The sequence below is a fragment of the Arctopsyche grandis genome, chromosome 12, assembly GCF_051622035.1.
Source record: "Arctopsyche grandis isolate Sample6627 chromosome 12, ASM5162203v2, whole genome shotgun sequence".
In the NCBI taxonomy this organism is placed as follows: Eukaryota; Metazoa; Arthropoda; class Insecta; order Trichoptera; family Hydropsychidae; genus Arctopsyche; species Arctopsyche grandis.
Window position 1 is genome coordinate 15,721,686 of NC_135366.1, and position 16,225 is coordinate 15,737,910.

Consider the following 16,225-nt stretch of genomic DNA (forward strand, 5'->3'; position numbering starts at 1 on the left):
ATGTATTGTGAACATAATTTCGTAATAATAAAAAGCATTTAAAAATCAAATATTAAGTTCATTGTATTGTTTTTTGATAAAAAGTCATAAAGTACATTGCCCTATTTTTAATCTTGTACCAGATTAATATATAAAATAATACTGTAATCTTTCATTTTACAAAGATTGATTATGATATCTATTGCACCATAAGTATATATCGATTGACAAAAAGCTAATTACATTAGATAGCTATTTGACATATAATTATGAATTTGACAGCATCTTCAGATTGTTATATAATATAATTTATAATAATAAGAAAAAATATGTTGAATTTGTATGTTAAGTACGATGGAATAGTAAATTCTGTAGTTTCACTGTTTCGAATCAAGTTGATTAGTACATTCATATTTGAAAGAAAACGAAAGTTATGTTTTATGCTTCATTTGTTCTACACATTGACAATAAAATAATAAAAAAGCATTTTCATCAAATATTAGTATTATAATTCTAAATACTGTTACCAAGGTCAATAAAATTGAGCCGGCAACATTTATCTTGATACTAATGAACAACGAATACGTGAAACAAAATTTTATCATTTTTCGTTTTAATCTGATGACTTCGTTAAAATATATATAAAAAAAGTGTCAAAATTTAATTTATAATAGTAATTATTAAGTGACGGCCCAAGCTGTACCAAAAAACGTTTTATTTTTTAAATGAATTTAATATTAGAGCGTCGTGTTCAAAAAATATGAATCAGATATTCATTTTAATATTACTTTCGCTAAGTTCTTCGTGGGCTTTGGATAATGGACTGGCTTTAACACCTCCAATGGGATGGTTATCTTGGCAGCGATACAGATGTACAATTGATTGTGTCAATCATCCTCAGGAATGTATTAGGTATTTAATATGTATTTTAATGAGCACATTATTAAATTGTTATGATTATATGTCTTAAAATAATTTCAGTGAGAATTTGATAACCAGACAAGCGAATTTAATGAAAACAGAAGGATATTTAGATGCTGGTTATAACTATATAGGAATCGATGATTGTTGGTCCGAGCTAAAGAGAGATGAAAATCAAACATTGGTTCCAAGCAAAGAGAGGTTTCCAAGAGGAATGAAATATGTTGCGGATTTTGTATGCCACATCGTTTTGTTTTAGAAGGTTAAGTATAATCTTGAGAGAATGTAATTTGTAGATTTTGTATACAACATTTTGCAGGTTCAAGAGAGAGGATTTAAATTTGGTTTATATGGAGATTTCGGTTTACGTACTTGCGAAGGATATCCAGGATCTCTATTGCATATGGAGGTGGATGCTAATACTTTTGCTGATTGGGGAGTGGATTATGTGAAAGTGGATGGTTGCCATGTCCTTGTTTCTTTAATGGATGAAGGTTATAATTTTTTTAAAGTTTAGTATAAAATATTTATGTATGTTTAATGGTAGTAAAAAACATATTTGTATGTGTAGTTTTTATAAGAAATGTAATATATTTATACATTTATGGACTATTTAGATTGATTTATAAACTGTATTTATATGTTAAGGTTATCCGAAATTTGGTGAATACTTCAATAAAACTGGCCGACCAATGATGTATTCATGTAGTTGGCCTTTTTATCTCAGTCTAGCAGGAATTGAGGTATGAATTATAAAATTTGTATTCTCATTTTTATTTCAAGTTTTGAGTTCTTATTGACATTTTTAAACCACCAGAGCAACGTCGGGTAATAAAGCTGGTGTCTATACGTAGATATTTGATTATTGCCAGATAATTTTTGGTATAAAGTCATTATTATATTTTATTTTAGCCCAATTGGGATTCAATTATAAAACATTGCAACATATGGCGTAATCATTTTGATGTTCAAGATTCTTGGTCAAGTGTTGAGAGTATTATAAACTATTTCGGTGATAATTCTAAAAGACTTGCTACATACGCTGGTCCAGGACACTGGAATGATCCTGATATGGTAATGGTTTCAGATACAATTATGTTTTGTACAAATTAAAATATTTTCCTTTATTTAATTATAAATTAAAATGAAAAAAATAGTTGGTTATAGGAAATTTTGGACTTAGTTATGATCAAAGCAAAGTTCAGATGGCTGTGTGGTCTATATTAGCAGCACCATTGTTGATGTCTAATGATCTTGGGAATATAAAACCTGAATTAAAGGAATTGCTTTTAAATCAAGATGTTATTGCAATTGATCAAGATTCACTCGGAAGAGCTGGCTATAGACCGTTGAAGGTAAAGTAAATATATTATGGATGCAAATACATATACATTTTGACAAATTATCCGTTAAATAATGTATCTATGTCTGGTAAAATTTTTAGAAGAGTCAAATTTCTGCGTGGAAAAGAGAAATTACACCAGTTATCAGTAATCATACATCTTTAGCAATTGCATTTGTTAATCATAATGACAATGGAGCACCGAGATTTGGAAATTTCACATTTGAAGAAATGGAGATTGATACTTCAGAACGTTTTAATGGCTATGATATACAAGTATACTTATTTTATTTTTACAAATAAATATATTTAATACTAATAGCTAGACGTGATGAGAGGGCCGTACCGCCGATGCTAATAACAGTCAAAATAGCCCGGGTCACATTTTATTATATTTAAATTATGGCGAATTTTTATTCCAAAAACTAATAATTAAAAAAGCCAAAAAAAAAACAACTTACCTAATTGAAAACATAAATAGAATTGTTTTGCGTATTTGTAATGAAAAAGCACTGAGCGTATTTGTAGTTACACCAGGTCCCCGATTTTCTCTTGGCGGCTCTGCTAACAGCAATGCATAAATAATGTACATTTTCTTATTTTCAGGATTTGTTGCCATCATCAACACAAAAATATACGGTTTATCAGAGTGATGGCAGGTATAGATTTGAAATATTAGTGAATCCCACAGGTAATTCTCAATTTTAAAATTTTCCTACTAATAATTTATATTCTTTTAACAATAAAGATTTTAAAAAAAATATATTTTCTAATATTTCAGGTGTCCTTTTACTCAGATTGACTGCCAGAGAGTCTCTGTAAATTAATTTTTCTTTGTAATTTGTTTATATGTATAATTTCCTCTATATTTATACGGTTCGGTGATTACTAGTCAAATGTGAACCGGTCACAGGACAACCGGTCGATCTAGATCGGTCACACGTGATCACCCGTCACACGTGATAACCCTTCACACTAAAACTAAAACTGGTCACGAGAAAACTGGTCACACCCTAAAACTCTCGTGACCAGTTTTAGTGTGACATATGACTAGTAGTCCGTTTACCATTTATACAATGTATGTATGATGATATTGCATATAAATTTGAAAATAAATTTTCCGTCTTAAATTTGTTACTTTTTTTTTAAATATCATTTTTGTCGTATATAATATTTTCGGTATCAACAAAAAGGATCAATTTGAAAATGTATCATTTTGATATTATCTATTAGAAATGATTAAATTTTTTAGTTATATAATTAAATAATTAACTTTTTAATAATTATGATAGTGAAAATTGATATATCGTATGTGTAAATTGATATATCATATGTGAAAGTCAATTTTGTTTTTGGTTTTTTTGTTTTTTTAATTGTTTTAAATTGAATATTGTGCAATAGATGACTTTGAAAAGTTTTAAATTTATATAGAGTTCATTTGTAGCACCTAGGGGATGGGGAAAAGGGTTATTGTAAGAAAAATAAAAATACACAAATTTTTGTAAAATTATTTACGGTTACCAAGGCGATGCGACCAAAATTAGAGTTTCAGATTTTTTGATAAGTGACAATTCAATAAAATTTGAACTCACATTTATCTTGATATTGATGAACATCAAACATTTAAAACAATATTTTATCACTTTTTTCTTTTAATCTGATGATTTCGTTTTATCAACATATGTATAATAAAGCGTCGAATATTAATTCATAACAGTAGTCACAAAGTAACGGCTCAAACTACACCAAAACACTTTTCAGTTTTTAAATAAATTTCCGTCGATCGAGTAAAATGAATCACATATTCTTTTTACTACTACTTTCATTAAATTCTTCTTTAGCTTTAGACAATGGATTGGGTTTAACACCTCCAATGGGATGGTTATCGTGGCAGCGATACAGATGCACAATTGATTGTGTCAATCATCCTCAGGAATGTATCAGGTATTTAATATGTATTTTTATTAAATATTGATTTTTTTTATGATCATATACTTATATTACAAATATCTATATCTTAAAATAATTTCAGCGAAAATTTGATAACTAGACAAGCAAATTTAATGAAAACAGAAGGATATCTAGATGCTGGCTATAACTATGTAGGAATTGATGATTGTTGGTCTGAATCACAGAGGGATGAAAATCAAAGATTGGTTCCAAGCAAAGAAAGGTTTCCAAGAGGAATGAAGTACATTGCTGATTTTGTATGCAAAATATTTTTTGGGGGGGTTTAATATAATTATAAGAGAGTATAATTTATTTATAGTCATTGAATATAAAATATTACAGATTCAAGAAAGAGGATTGAAATTCGGTTTATACGGAGATTTCGGTACACATACTTGTGAAGGATATCCAGGATCTTTAAACTATATGGAAATAGATGCTACCACTTTTGCTGAATGGGGAGTAGACTATGTGAAAGTGGATGGTTGCAATGTAGATGCATCCTTAATGGATGAAGGTTATAATTATTATTTATTTTTAAAGACTATCATAAAAAAAATGTGGTTTTTAAATATGTATAAGTAAAATACTATTTAGTATTTGTAGGTATATTGAGTTATAAACGACAGTTATATACATATTATATATGTACTATTTATATTGAATTTTAAACTGTATTTATGTGTATAGGTTATCCGAAATTTGGTGAATATTTTAATAAAACTGGTCGACCAATGATGTATTCATGTAGTTGGCCTTTTTATCTCGATTTAGCAGGAATTTCGGTGTGTATTATAAATTTTTAATGTATCTTCAATTTCTTATCTCACCAATTAAAATTGCACTTCAAGACTATTCAAAATTAATAACCTTCTTGTCCGATTAAGTTATGATTTCCATTTTGCAATTATAGATATCTTAATTTAAGAGATATTAAAAAGTAAAAAATAATGTATATATATAATATGCTGTAGAAATAATAATAAATCAATTTTATTTTTCAGCCCAACTGGGAATCAATTATAGAGAATTGCAACATTTGGCGCAACTATTATGATATTCAAGATTCTTGGGGGAGTGTTGAAAGTATTATGAATTATTTTGGTGATAATTCAAAAAGACTTGCTACATATGCTGGTCCAGGACATTGGAATGATCCCGATATGGTAATGGTTTCAAATGCAATCATGTTTTGTACAAATTAAATTATTTTCCTATATTCAAATATAAATTAAAATGAAAAAAATAGTTGGTTATAGGAAATTTTGGACTTAGTTATGATCAAAGCAAAGCTCAGATGGCAGTATGGTCTATATTGGCAGCACCATTGTTGATGTCTAACGATCTTGGGAATATAAAACTTGAAATGAAGGAATTGTTATTGAATAAAGATGTTATTGCAATCAATCAAGATTCACTTGGAAGGGCTGGTTATAGACCGTTAAAGGTAAAGTGAATATATTATGGATGCAAATATATACATATATTAAAAAAATATCTGTTTATATTAACGTTATAGAAATGTATCTATGATTAAATTTTTAGAAGAGTCAAATTTCTGCTTGGAAACGAGAAGTTTCACCAATAATCAGTAATCGTACCTCTCTGGCAGTTGCATTCGTTAATCATAATGACAATGGAACGCCGAGATTTGGAAATTTCACTTTTGAAGAATTGGAAATTGATACTTCAGAACCTTTCAATGGCTATGAAATACAAGTATACTTACTCTTTTGCGTTGTTAAAAATATGTTAATGATGACATTTAAATAATTTTCATTTTCTCTTTTTCAGGATCTTTTGCCATCATCCACACAAAAATATACAGTTTATCAGACTGATGGCAGGTATAGATTTGAAGTATTAGTGAATCCCACAGGTAATTTTCAGTTTTATAATTTTAATCTCTTTAATTATTTTATTTATCATATCTCACGAATGCACATTTCAATTTTTCAGGTGTGCTGATGTTAAAATTAACTGCTAAATAGACTTAAAATTGTAGTCAAATTATTTTTAGTTAAATATAATTAAAAAATATATTGATAATAATGTACACATTTGAAGAAAATAATTTTATTGATTTTAAAAACTATAATTCGTTTTATTTACTTAAAAACGGTATTTTGTGATACCTCTCCCCCCCCCTAGGTTCGGATAGATCAAGAACGGTTCAGTGATTATTCCGCAAAAAGTGATCTCGCGCATGTCACTAAAATCTCATATTTTACATACTAACTGAAATACGTATTGTACACACTAACGAGAGTAATAATCCGTTTATCGCCAGGAACATGCACGTCATTTGTTGAGATATTATGAATCTTAATTATATCAGTTAAGGTCTGAAAAGTTGATATTTCTGACGTCCCTGGTCAAGAATATACTCTACTATAAGAATTGTGTAAGTTAATAGAATCTTGCAATAAGACATTATTGCATGATTTCAAAGATAAATGCTTTATAACTATCGTAATGGCAAATGTGTAGTTTTTTTTTTAATAATCATTAAAGCAAATAATTTTAAATTGAAACTAATTTAATACAAGATGTATTTCTTGAATAAATATCATCAAATCAGCCATAAAATACAGTCAAATATGTATTAGACGCCGATTTGAAATTACCATAATGGTTTTTTGAAACAACTTAATAATATACGTACATGGCCATATTATATGAACTTACGGTAAACGTCAAACGGTGCGCTCTGAAACAGCTGTCAGTCAAATACAAACATGAAGATGTGAATTATCGATCATCAATGTTTTAAATTTACAATAACGCGATATCAATTACACATCTAAAAGTATATTATTATGAAAATTCATTTCACAAATAAAATTAAGATGTGACGAGAGTAACAGTTTTAATAGAAAAATCCAAATGTGATGAGTTCAAGGTCTAGAAAGTTTAAACGTGTCGTCGTTTCATCACAATTTATATTCTTTTAGTAGAAAGCTGACGTAAAATGATAGACTCGCTAAATTTATTGGTGATGTTTATTTTAATTTTAAATTGCGTAGTCGCTTTAAATAATGGGCTAGCAAAAACTCCACCGATGGGTTGGATGTCATGGGGTCGTTACAGATGCAACACTGATTGTGACAATTATCCTACTGAATGTATAAGGTACATGCATATAATATTAAGCTATATTTTCATTTTTTTATTGTATATATTTCTTAAATTTTGTTGTAAATTTTAGTGAAGATCTTTTTAAAGCAGTAGCCGATGAATTTATCAGTGGTGGATATGCAGACGTGGGCTACGAATATATCATTATTGATGATTGTTGGATGGAAAATGAGCGAGACTATCTCGGTAAATTGATGCCAGACTATAGAAGATTTCCCAGTGGAATAGAAAATCTTTCTGAATATGTGTGATTTTTTTTAAATACATAATTAGATCAATTATATGAATGTTTTATATTGACGACTATTCATTTACTGTTTCTTAGATACACTCCTATGGATTGAAGTTTGGTATGTATGAAAATTATGGGAACGTTACCTGCGAAGGGTATCCTGGATCTAAGTATCATATTGCAACAGACGTTCAGCAATTTGCCGAGTGGAAAATTGACTATTTGAAGCTTGACGGATGTTTTACACTCTCCAAGGAATTAGATTATGGTACAATTGTAAATTACTTGTTATTAAAGTATGGTTTTGAATCAGTACATAGTATAATATTATTATGTTAAATATTAATCTGTAGGCTTTCCGGAATTTAGTAAGCAATTGAATAAAACGGGAAGACCCATAGTGTTTTCATGCAGCTGGCCATATTATCAAGAGCATATATTCAATATAATGGTATTTATGAGTTAAGATATTAAAGAATATGATTGTAATGAAATATTTAATATTTGTCTATATAATACGAATTTACAGCCTCAATATGAATTAGTTAAAAAATATTGTAATTTATGGAGGAATTATCATGATATATCAAGTTCATGGCAAAGTATTAAAAATACAATTAACTTTTATGGAAAAAATCACAAACGTATGGCCTCATACGCTGGTTCTGGACATTGGAATGACCCAGATATGGTAATGGTTTTTTTGTTATTATATTTCTATATTTGATTTTTTTGTTTTACAAATGTTTAATAGATTTTTTCATATTATAACAGTTGATGATCGGAAATCCAGGACTGAGCGTTAGTCAATGTCGAATTCAAATGGCAATGTGGGCAATTTTAGCTGCTCCTCTTATCATGTCTAATGACCTTATTCACATTTCGAAAGAAACAAAAGACATATTACTTAACCGGGAAATAATTGCCGTTGATCAAGATCCACTTGGAATACAAGGTTCAATGTTCAAGGTAAAATAACTTTTGTACACGTATCCTAATTCAGATATGTTGTATGCATCGATGATCAGGGCTGGTCCTAGGTTATTTAGCGCCCCAGGCAATAACCTCAATTTGCGCTCCTCTATATACATACATATATATTTTTTTAATCTTTCGCTTCGTTCAAGATATACCAATAAATTTCAGTGCAATCCTTTTTTAGTAAATGTAAAATTATTATCTTCATCTAATATATAATGTCGAAAGAGACTTTGTATGTCATTATTGTTGGTTGGGAATTTCAAAATTTCTATGACAACGGTAGAACAACTAGTATATTATATTTTAAAAATGTGTTAATAAAAAGTAAATACAATATGTTTCAATTTTAAAAATAAATAAATACAACTATTTCTGTGATGTATTTCAATGCTTTTTGGAAGATTAAAAGATTATTTTTATATAAATTTTGCCATCATACTATTCAATTATAATTATGATTGTTGATACGTCAAGTTTTTGAGCTATTTATTTTTCAATTGATAATACATATAGCTAATGAATTTAAAACTACGTTCACACGACGCAACTGTTACCGGAAGGGTTAGTAAAATTCTTAAAGCCATTCATAAATTCGGTAAAACATTTTGTAGGTGGTTAATCTTTACAAAATTTAGGACTTCTATTGGAGTATTTATTTTAAGTGCCAATTATTTAAATTTCTTCGTGCAAATCATTACCGTTTATGTCGACTATCTCCATCTTTAAGAATACTTCTATAATATGTTGCATTGTACTTTAAGGTTATATAGGCGGGGTAGGTAGTGTTAACCTATCCCAGCCTAACGAAACACTGTTGTGCTTGTTTTAAGTTGTTTTATTGTTTGCCTAAATATTGTACAAGTGTATTAGAATATTTGAGGAAGTTTTCTCGAATCGGCTATTTTTTTTTTTGATTATGAATGTATCATAATCAAAAAAAAAAAAAAAATCTGTAAATATTAGTTCTACAACAAATAATTTTGCTAATTCAATTCCTTCATATTTGACATTTTCAAATCCGTACGATTAAATATTCCGTACATGATTTACTGATCCCAAGTCCATTTTTCTTGACTACATTGCTAATTACATTTATGTGTTTCAAAATATTATATCAAGTTATGAGGAGCGTGAGAAATAAAAAATCGCAAAACTGTTGGGATAACGTTATATGTAGCTTCATGTTTAATCGCGAGATATACTATATACGTATTACTAGAAGATCGTTCAATGTAGATTTTGAGCTGTGCTTTGGATAAAATGCTCATTATCTTTAGCAATGTTTTTCGAAATATTTTGGAGATATTATTACGTTTTTATGTTGGTTTTTGGCGCCCCTCTTGAAGTTGGCGCCCCAGGCAATCGCATGTACTGTCTGCCCCTCCGGCCAGCCCTGACGATGATTATTTTAAATGTTTTTTTTTCTCCGTAGGACATATTTGGAGATTTGAAAATATGGACTCGACCACTCATACCAGTAATAAATGATTATAATTCATATGCAATAGCATTTATAAATATGCACGACAAAGTTGATAGAAAGATTTCTGTTAACATTTATAGTTTGGGACTAAAAAGTCCTGATGGATACACTATTATGGTATTTTTATAAAAATCGATGAATAAATAACATATTATTTGATTTGTGATGTAAATTTTTTTCTAGGATCTTTTCACTGGTGACGAATTGAGAAATATAACGCCAAATGATGTATTACAAATTAATGTAAATCCGATGGGTATGTTATGAATTTCTTATTTACATTTATATTAATAAAATTGTTGCTGAATGTTTAGTGGTTTTTTTTCCAGATATCGTATTCTACAAATTGATTATATTATAATTTATTGTGAAGTGAATGTTTTAAATAAATTTGTGGTAATACAAATACGAGTTAATATTTTCATTTTATTTCCCAAAAACAAAGTTTTGATAATTTTAGAAGTACAACTTGGCCTTCTTCTTAAGATATATAAATAATTTGCAGTCGTTAAAAATGGTTTAATAATAAAAAAAAAAAACAAAAGTTTTTATAAAATCAATACATTGAAACAATTGTTATAACAAGAAGACTATATATAATAATAAAGCACAATTTTCCAAATCATATCAATGCAAAAATAATCACATATTTTAAAAAATTTGAATTTGAGATGTAAATAATAAACATTACATATTTCATAACATTATTCAATAACATTTTCAATAAATACCAACTTTGAGAATTTAAATTTGTACAGTGAACAGATGTATTTTACATGTACACAAATGTACACTTTATATAGGCTTACATTCGCTTTGGGAATTTATTCAAATTAATTTTCAACATTTGAAATGAACATGAAAAATATTACAATTATATTTTTATTGAAATTGTCTTTCGTTTATTACTTATATAGAGATAATGATGACACATAAGGAAAATGTGCAATAAATATCTATTTTTTCCACATACATAGACACTTCAAAGAATTCTTATGTATCAAAGTTAATATTCTATTTAATGAAAATAGTACGCCTAAATAAAGTGTAAAATTGCTATAATGTAAACTGTCAACTGCATAATTGCTTAAAAGAAAATATCAATAATTTATTTATAATTAATCTAATATTATAAAAAGGCAATGTTGTAAATTTAATATCACGTTCCTATATAAAATATATATATAGCATATAAATACCGAGGTAACTGTTGCGTTACTGATTTTGAAAACCTTTTTAAAAAATAATAATATAAAACTTTCTCCAATAGAAAACAACCAATCCCACACCTACCCCTCTAATTACAACCCTGTACTATGTAGAGTCTAGATGCATTATGATTATACGTTTTCACTAACGTATCTTCCGTAAGATCTTCTGTGTACTTTGTCTACGTGCTTCAAATAGTATGTGCCATCGAACAATTCATTGATCGAACTGACGGGTTCGAACGGAGCAACAAGGTAATTCTTCTCCCTGGTCTCCATTATTTCGGTAAACTTCTGCGGTGACACTTTCACTCTCTTTTCCAGCAACGGCTTGACATTCTTCAAATTCTTCATCAGAGCTGTTAATTTAGATAAATCTTTCGTGACAGAGATAGAGTACATGGAAGATGCGAGGCCAGAACCGTACGAAAACAAACCAATCCGGTGTCCGACCAATTCCGATGGCTCTTTACTCACTAAGAGAGACACTAAACCACTGTGAACAGACGATGTATACATATTACCGATTTGATTAGCAAGGAGAAGAGACGGTTTCGTCTTCTTTTCGAAGGCATCATTGCTGATTGTCATGAAGGCTTTTTCAACGTCTCGATCAAAATACGTGTCTTCTAAATTCACATCTTTAAACTTATCCAAGCCGGGATATTTAGCATTGCGTACATCGTCTGTAGCCAATTTATAGTCGTTGAAGATCAACCTTGCGAAAGATTTCTGCACCAATTTACAATATGGTGAGTGGAAGATCATAGCATCTAAGCTCTCAATTCCGACGTTCGTTGGATCGAGCTTTTGAGCTTTCTTTCGGTACAATTGATAGCAATTATCAAGTGCACTCAAATAGCATTGAATGGAAAGTTTGCCATCTACTATCGCATACTCGGATGCTAAATTTGGTTTATAAAAGTCGTAAGCGTGCTTCATGTACGTAGCACGGATACCTCGATCGAAGACGAGCGGAGCATTCGGTCCGATTAGCATCCCGACGGCTCCGGCACCACCCGTAGGCCGAGCTGTACCTGCAGGATACACGGCAAGATCAGCCGCTATAACTACAGCATATCGGCCATCCCAAGTGGAAGATTCGACCCAATTGATTGCATTGAAAAGTGCAGCGGTTCCTCCGTAGCAAGCATTAGTAGTGTCGATACCTTCAACGTCGGTCACACCTTCTTCTTCGAAGAGTTGCATCAGGACTGTTTTAACGCTTTTGCTCTTGTCTATGATGGTTTCGGTTCCTACCTCTAGTCTGCCGATTTGGCTGTATTTCAGATTATTGTTTTTGACGAGGTTGTGCAATACTGTGAGGCAGAAGGATTGCACATCCTCGCGATCCGTGCAGAAGCCCATCTTCCCTTGGCCCAACCCAAGGGTGTATTTGCCACCGGAGACTCCATCGTACTCCTCGAGCTGGGTCTGGTCTACGTACTGTGCAGGGAAGATCTGCTCGACCGCCAACACACCCACGTCTTTAGGCCACGAGCTCATCTTGAACACTGGCTGTGGATGCGGTTCGAGGGAGACTTTCCCCCACTACTGAGCGGCCGCGCTCTACGTTGTGTGCGGTTTCAGTTAACGTACTCGTTAAACGGTTTACATAACCCCGAGGAATGCCGGCCAGGTGACAATAAAGTGCTGTCTTCCTTTTACGATTGGTCTGTCCCTTTCACTTCCGTCAGTAGGCCGATCGCTTTCTCTCACTCTTTTGCATTGTATAGCTGATGGCCACGTATGTGAGGAAAATAGGTATAGCGTGTTACTGATGCGGTAGCTGGTGGCTGTCAAATTAGAGTGAGACGGTCGCTCGAGTTTTCGCTCTCGCTCGCGCTTGCTGGGAAACGTTTTTCATTTGTCGGGAAATGTTTTTAGATTACAGACGGCGGAAGAAAGATTTGCAATAATAATATTTTTTTGTGAGGATTATTTATCAATCTAAAAGAATTGTTGCTCATTTCATCTTTGTTGCCCATCGACGTAAAAAATTATTAAAAAACAACGAATGCAATGTATTTTTTCAACGTTTAAAAAATTTAAGATTTTGTCTTCAGACACAAGTAGGCACTTTCAACCATACAACCATACAAAGTGGCCGTTGATTGGTAATTGGATTATTAGTCACATTGCGATCGCCCAAAAGACAATTTTTGCCATGAAAATCACGAATACGGAAAATACGGAATATTTGGCACTCGAGTTTTCGTTAGTATGATGGACTTTTCGGCTGCCACATGTTCCGTTATAGAGATTTTAGTGACTTTTGGGCGAGCGCTTTGTGACCAATAATCACCGAACCCCGTGATTATTTGGTTACATGTGCAATCGTACTTAAAATTGTGTGTTCTATTTTTGCGACTAAGTGATCGCACGACAAAAAATCGCAAGTGTGTATAGATTTTTTTATATAAATCTTATTTTGAGGATATTTTTAGCTGTGAGAAAAGTTTTATCTCTTCGCTAATTTAATAATGGTAAACGGACTACTAGTCATATGTGAACCAGTCACAGGACAACCGGTCGCTTTAGATCGGTCACACGTGAACACCCGTCAAACTAATACTGGTCACGAGAAAACTGGTCACACCCGAAAATTGGTCACGAAAAAACTGGTCACACCCAAAAATTAAATATTGGTCGAATTTTTGGGTGTGACCAGTTTTTTCGTGATTAATTTTCGTATTCATACACTTACGAGAATTCGCTTTCAATAAAATTTTATTTTGATATTAACAAGTTTGGAAAGTGTTTAATGGACATCGTGACATTAGTATTTGGAGATCCTCTTACCCCCCCCCCCCTACTCTGAGGGCCCACATGCACCGCATACCCCCGTGTCATATTAGTTACGCCACTGATAAAAATTCACATAATTTTTATTTTTTCTATATATGAAGTGTCAATAGAATTTTTGTAGTCTTTAGAAAATTTTGACCGGTTTGTAATCAGAATCAGTCACTGATTTATTCGGTTTTTTTTTTTATTTTGGAGATATACTAATTCGAACACTGTAAATTCTGAACCTTTGTATTGGTCGATGAAATCTTAATCTTTGTAAATTTTTTTTTAAATTTTTAAATCGACTGGAAGTAGTACCTCTCCTTAAAAAAAGGTCTTTTATATTTCTATGTTTAAAAACGGCACCAAACATATTGCACACACACCAAACGTGGCACGCAGAAATTTCTTTAGCTCGCGACGAATTCTCGAATTCTAAATATTTTTCAATAATTCATATAAGGTTGTTTAAAAAAAATTCCTGCAGCGCGCTCTAAATATATAATAGAATATATAGGTAATAAAAGTCCATACGGAGAGTTTACCTATTCAAACTAAGAGTTTTGATAGACGTTATACATATGATGGGCGCCAACGCGTGTTACAGGTACTATAAATTGTATTTATATTTGATTCATGTCAAACGTATTAACCGATTTTAGCATCACTTTTTTACGTATTTATAAAATTTAATAAGAATACGTTAATATGTATGTATGTAAATATGTAGAGTGATTAATTAATTAAAAATAATGCGAGAGAGAAGTAATACATATAACACTCAAATGAAGATAATTTAATAAAAAAGTTTGTCATGTAATTGCAGTTTTTTGTTAGTAAAAGAAAAAAATCATTTTCGATAAAAAAAATGCAATAAAATACATTTTACAGCAATAAATATAATATCTAGACAGATAAATCTATTAATGTTTGTGAATAAATGTTTAATATACGATAATGTGTAAACGATTTTGCACAGCAATAAAAATATAATAGTGATAGTACTCCACGGTTAAAGGTTTCATTTTTTTGTGTAAATTGATTTTTAGATTTTTTTGGAATTTGAAAGAAGTATTCATATGATGAAGAGGAATTTTTTTATTAAATCTCATTTAATATAAAAATATTTTATACAATAAATGACTACCTTATAGATGTACATGTGTAGGTATTAAATACATTTAAATTAAGACACGTGGAATCCAAACTGCATATTTTATTACGTCTGAGTCATTTTGATAAATAAATTATTTTAGGACTATGTTTATATTCCACACGATTGATTTCAAACATGTGTTACAAATTTTACGAAAGAAATATTAAGACTGAACTTTTAACGCTTCGTGGTAACCAAGTAAATTGATTTGCTTATTGAAATTGGTAAGTCAAAAAATAATGGAACAAAAAAAACTGGTTTCCAAAGAATTTTAGAAAATTTAAATGTCAATGACTAATTTCTTAGCACCTGAATTTTCTTTTTATTGAACAAGTAGAAAGTTTTATAAATAAAAATAAACCGCCTAAGGCTTCCAATATATGTAAAAAAAATTGTATAAAAGTACGCAATACGTACTTATGCGAAAATTTGGTTTTTGAATCATTTCCGGTTCCGAATTACGATCACGATGCAACATGCTATTTGGTGAAAGTTTTTTTTTTATGAATTCATCGCACAACTATTCAACACCAGTTTCACACGTGAACGCTGTTTTGTAAATTAAAATATGAACAAAGAATCCGATATATATTTTTAGCAAATGTTTATTATTCAATATATGTATGTATGTACATACAATTGAACGTCTTTCTTTGTCATTGAAAATTCTTCGCATGTGCATAATTGATATTATTTATTATCTTACAAACCACCTTTTAAACCCTGATGTTTGTGTTTTATTATACAAGATAGCAAAAATAAAAATTGAACTAGTCACAACAGACAGTGAGCACAAGCAAAAAATATTATAATAGCAAAAGGCCAAAGACTAAACTGTTGGTATATTTTGACCTCTGTTAAGTAGTGGAATTTGCTCGACAAAAGGCGTCATAATTCAATCAGCAGCTTTATATGCATTGAATACAAAATTGTATTTGTTATACATATTGAATAATGATCTGTTTATATAATATCTCAACTCAATGAGAATATCTACACACATACAATGTAAATGCTTTTCAATGTATAAAATTACAAAAGAACA

The 16,225-nt window shown here is 30.4% G+C and overlaps 4 protein-coding genes across 5 annotated transcripts; 3 read left to right on the top strand and 1 right to left on the bottom strand.

Annotated features, from left to right (window-relative positions):
• Positions 1-602: 602 nt before the first annotated feature.
• On the top strand, positions 603-3,374 carry LOC143919704 (alpha-N-acetylgalactosaminidase-like). Its single transcript, XM_077442161.1, has 9 exons — positions 603-891; positions 961-1,135; positions 1,220-1,394; positions 1,549-1,643; positions 1,813-1,974; positions 2,058-2,255; positions 2,345-2,518; positions 2,849-2,933; positions 3,024-3,374. Exons 1-9 carry the CDS (start codon positions 740-742, stop codon positions 3,062-3,064), a joined length of 1,257 nt encoding a protein of 418 aa, XP_077298287.1. The 5' UTR covers positions 603-739; the 3' UTR covers positions 3,065-3,374.
• A 543-nt stretch (positions 3,375-3,917) lies between these two features.
• LOC143919747 (alpha-N-acetylgalactosaminidase-like) lies at positions 3,918-6,286 on the top strand. Its single transcript, XM_077442239.1, has 9 exons — positions 3,918-4,186; positions 4,275-4,449; positions 4,535-4,709; positions 4,883-4,977; positions 5,197-5,358; positions 5,442-5,639; positions 5,738-5,911; positions 5,987-6,071; positions 6,152-6,286. The coding sequence occupies exons 1-9, from the start codon at positions 4,035-4,037 to the stop codon at positions 6,181-6,183; spliced, it is 1,248 nt and encodes a 415-aa protein (XP_077298365.1). The 5' UTR covers positions 3,918-4,034; the 3' UTR covers positions 6,184-6,286.
• A 582-nt stretch (positions 6,287-6,868) lies between these two features.
• Positions 6,869-10,441, top strand: LOC143919673 (alpha-N-acetylgalactosaminidase-like). 2 transcript variants are annotated; one of them, XM_077442102.1, is made up of 10 exons: positions 6,955-7,058; positions 7,150-7,324; positions 7,401-7,575; positions 7,656-7,830; positions 7,916-8,013; positions 8,092-8,253; positions 8,337-8,531; positions 9,976-10,143; positions 10,210-10,282; positions 10,356-10,439. In XM_077442102.1, the coding sequence occupies exons 2-10, from the start codon at positions 7,164-7,166 to the stop codon at positions 10,385-10,387; spliced, it is 1,239 nt and encodes a 412-aa protein (XP_077298228.1). In that variant the 5' UTR covers positions 6,955-7,058; positions 7,150-7,163; the 3' UTR covers positions 10,388-10,439. The 2 variants fall into 2 exon arrangements, with proteins under 2 accessions (XP_077298230.1, XP_077298228.1); XM_077442104.1 differs by having other exon boundaries at positions 6,869-7,324; positions 10,356-10,441.
• Positions 10,441-12,841, bottom strand: Hmgs (hydroxymethylglutaryl-CoA synthase). Its single transcript, XM_077442101.1, has one exon. It carries the CDS (start codon positions 12,738-12,740, stop codon positions 11,367-11,369), a length of 1,374 nt encoding a protein of 457 aa, XP_077298227.1. The 5' UTR covers positions 12,741-12,841; the 3' UTR covers positions 10,441-11,366.
• Between the last annotated feature and the right edge of the window lie 3,384 nt (positions 12,842-16,225).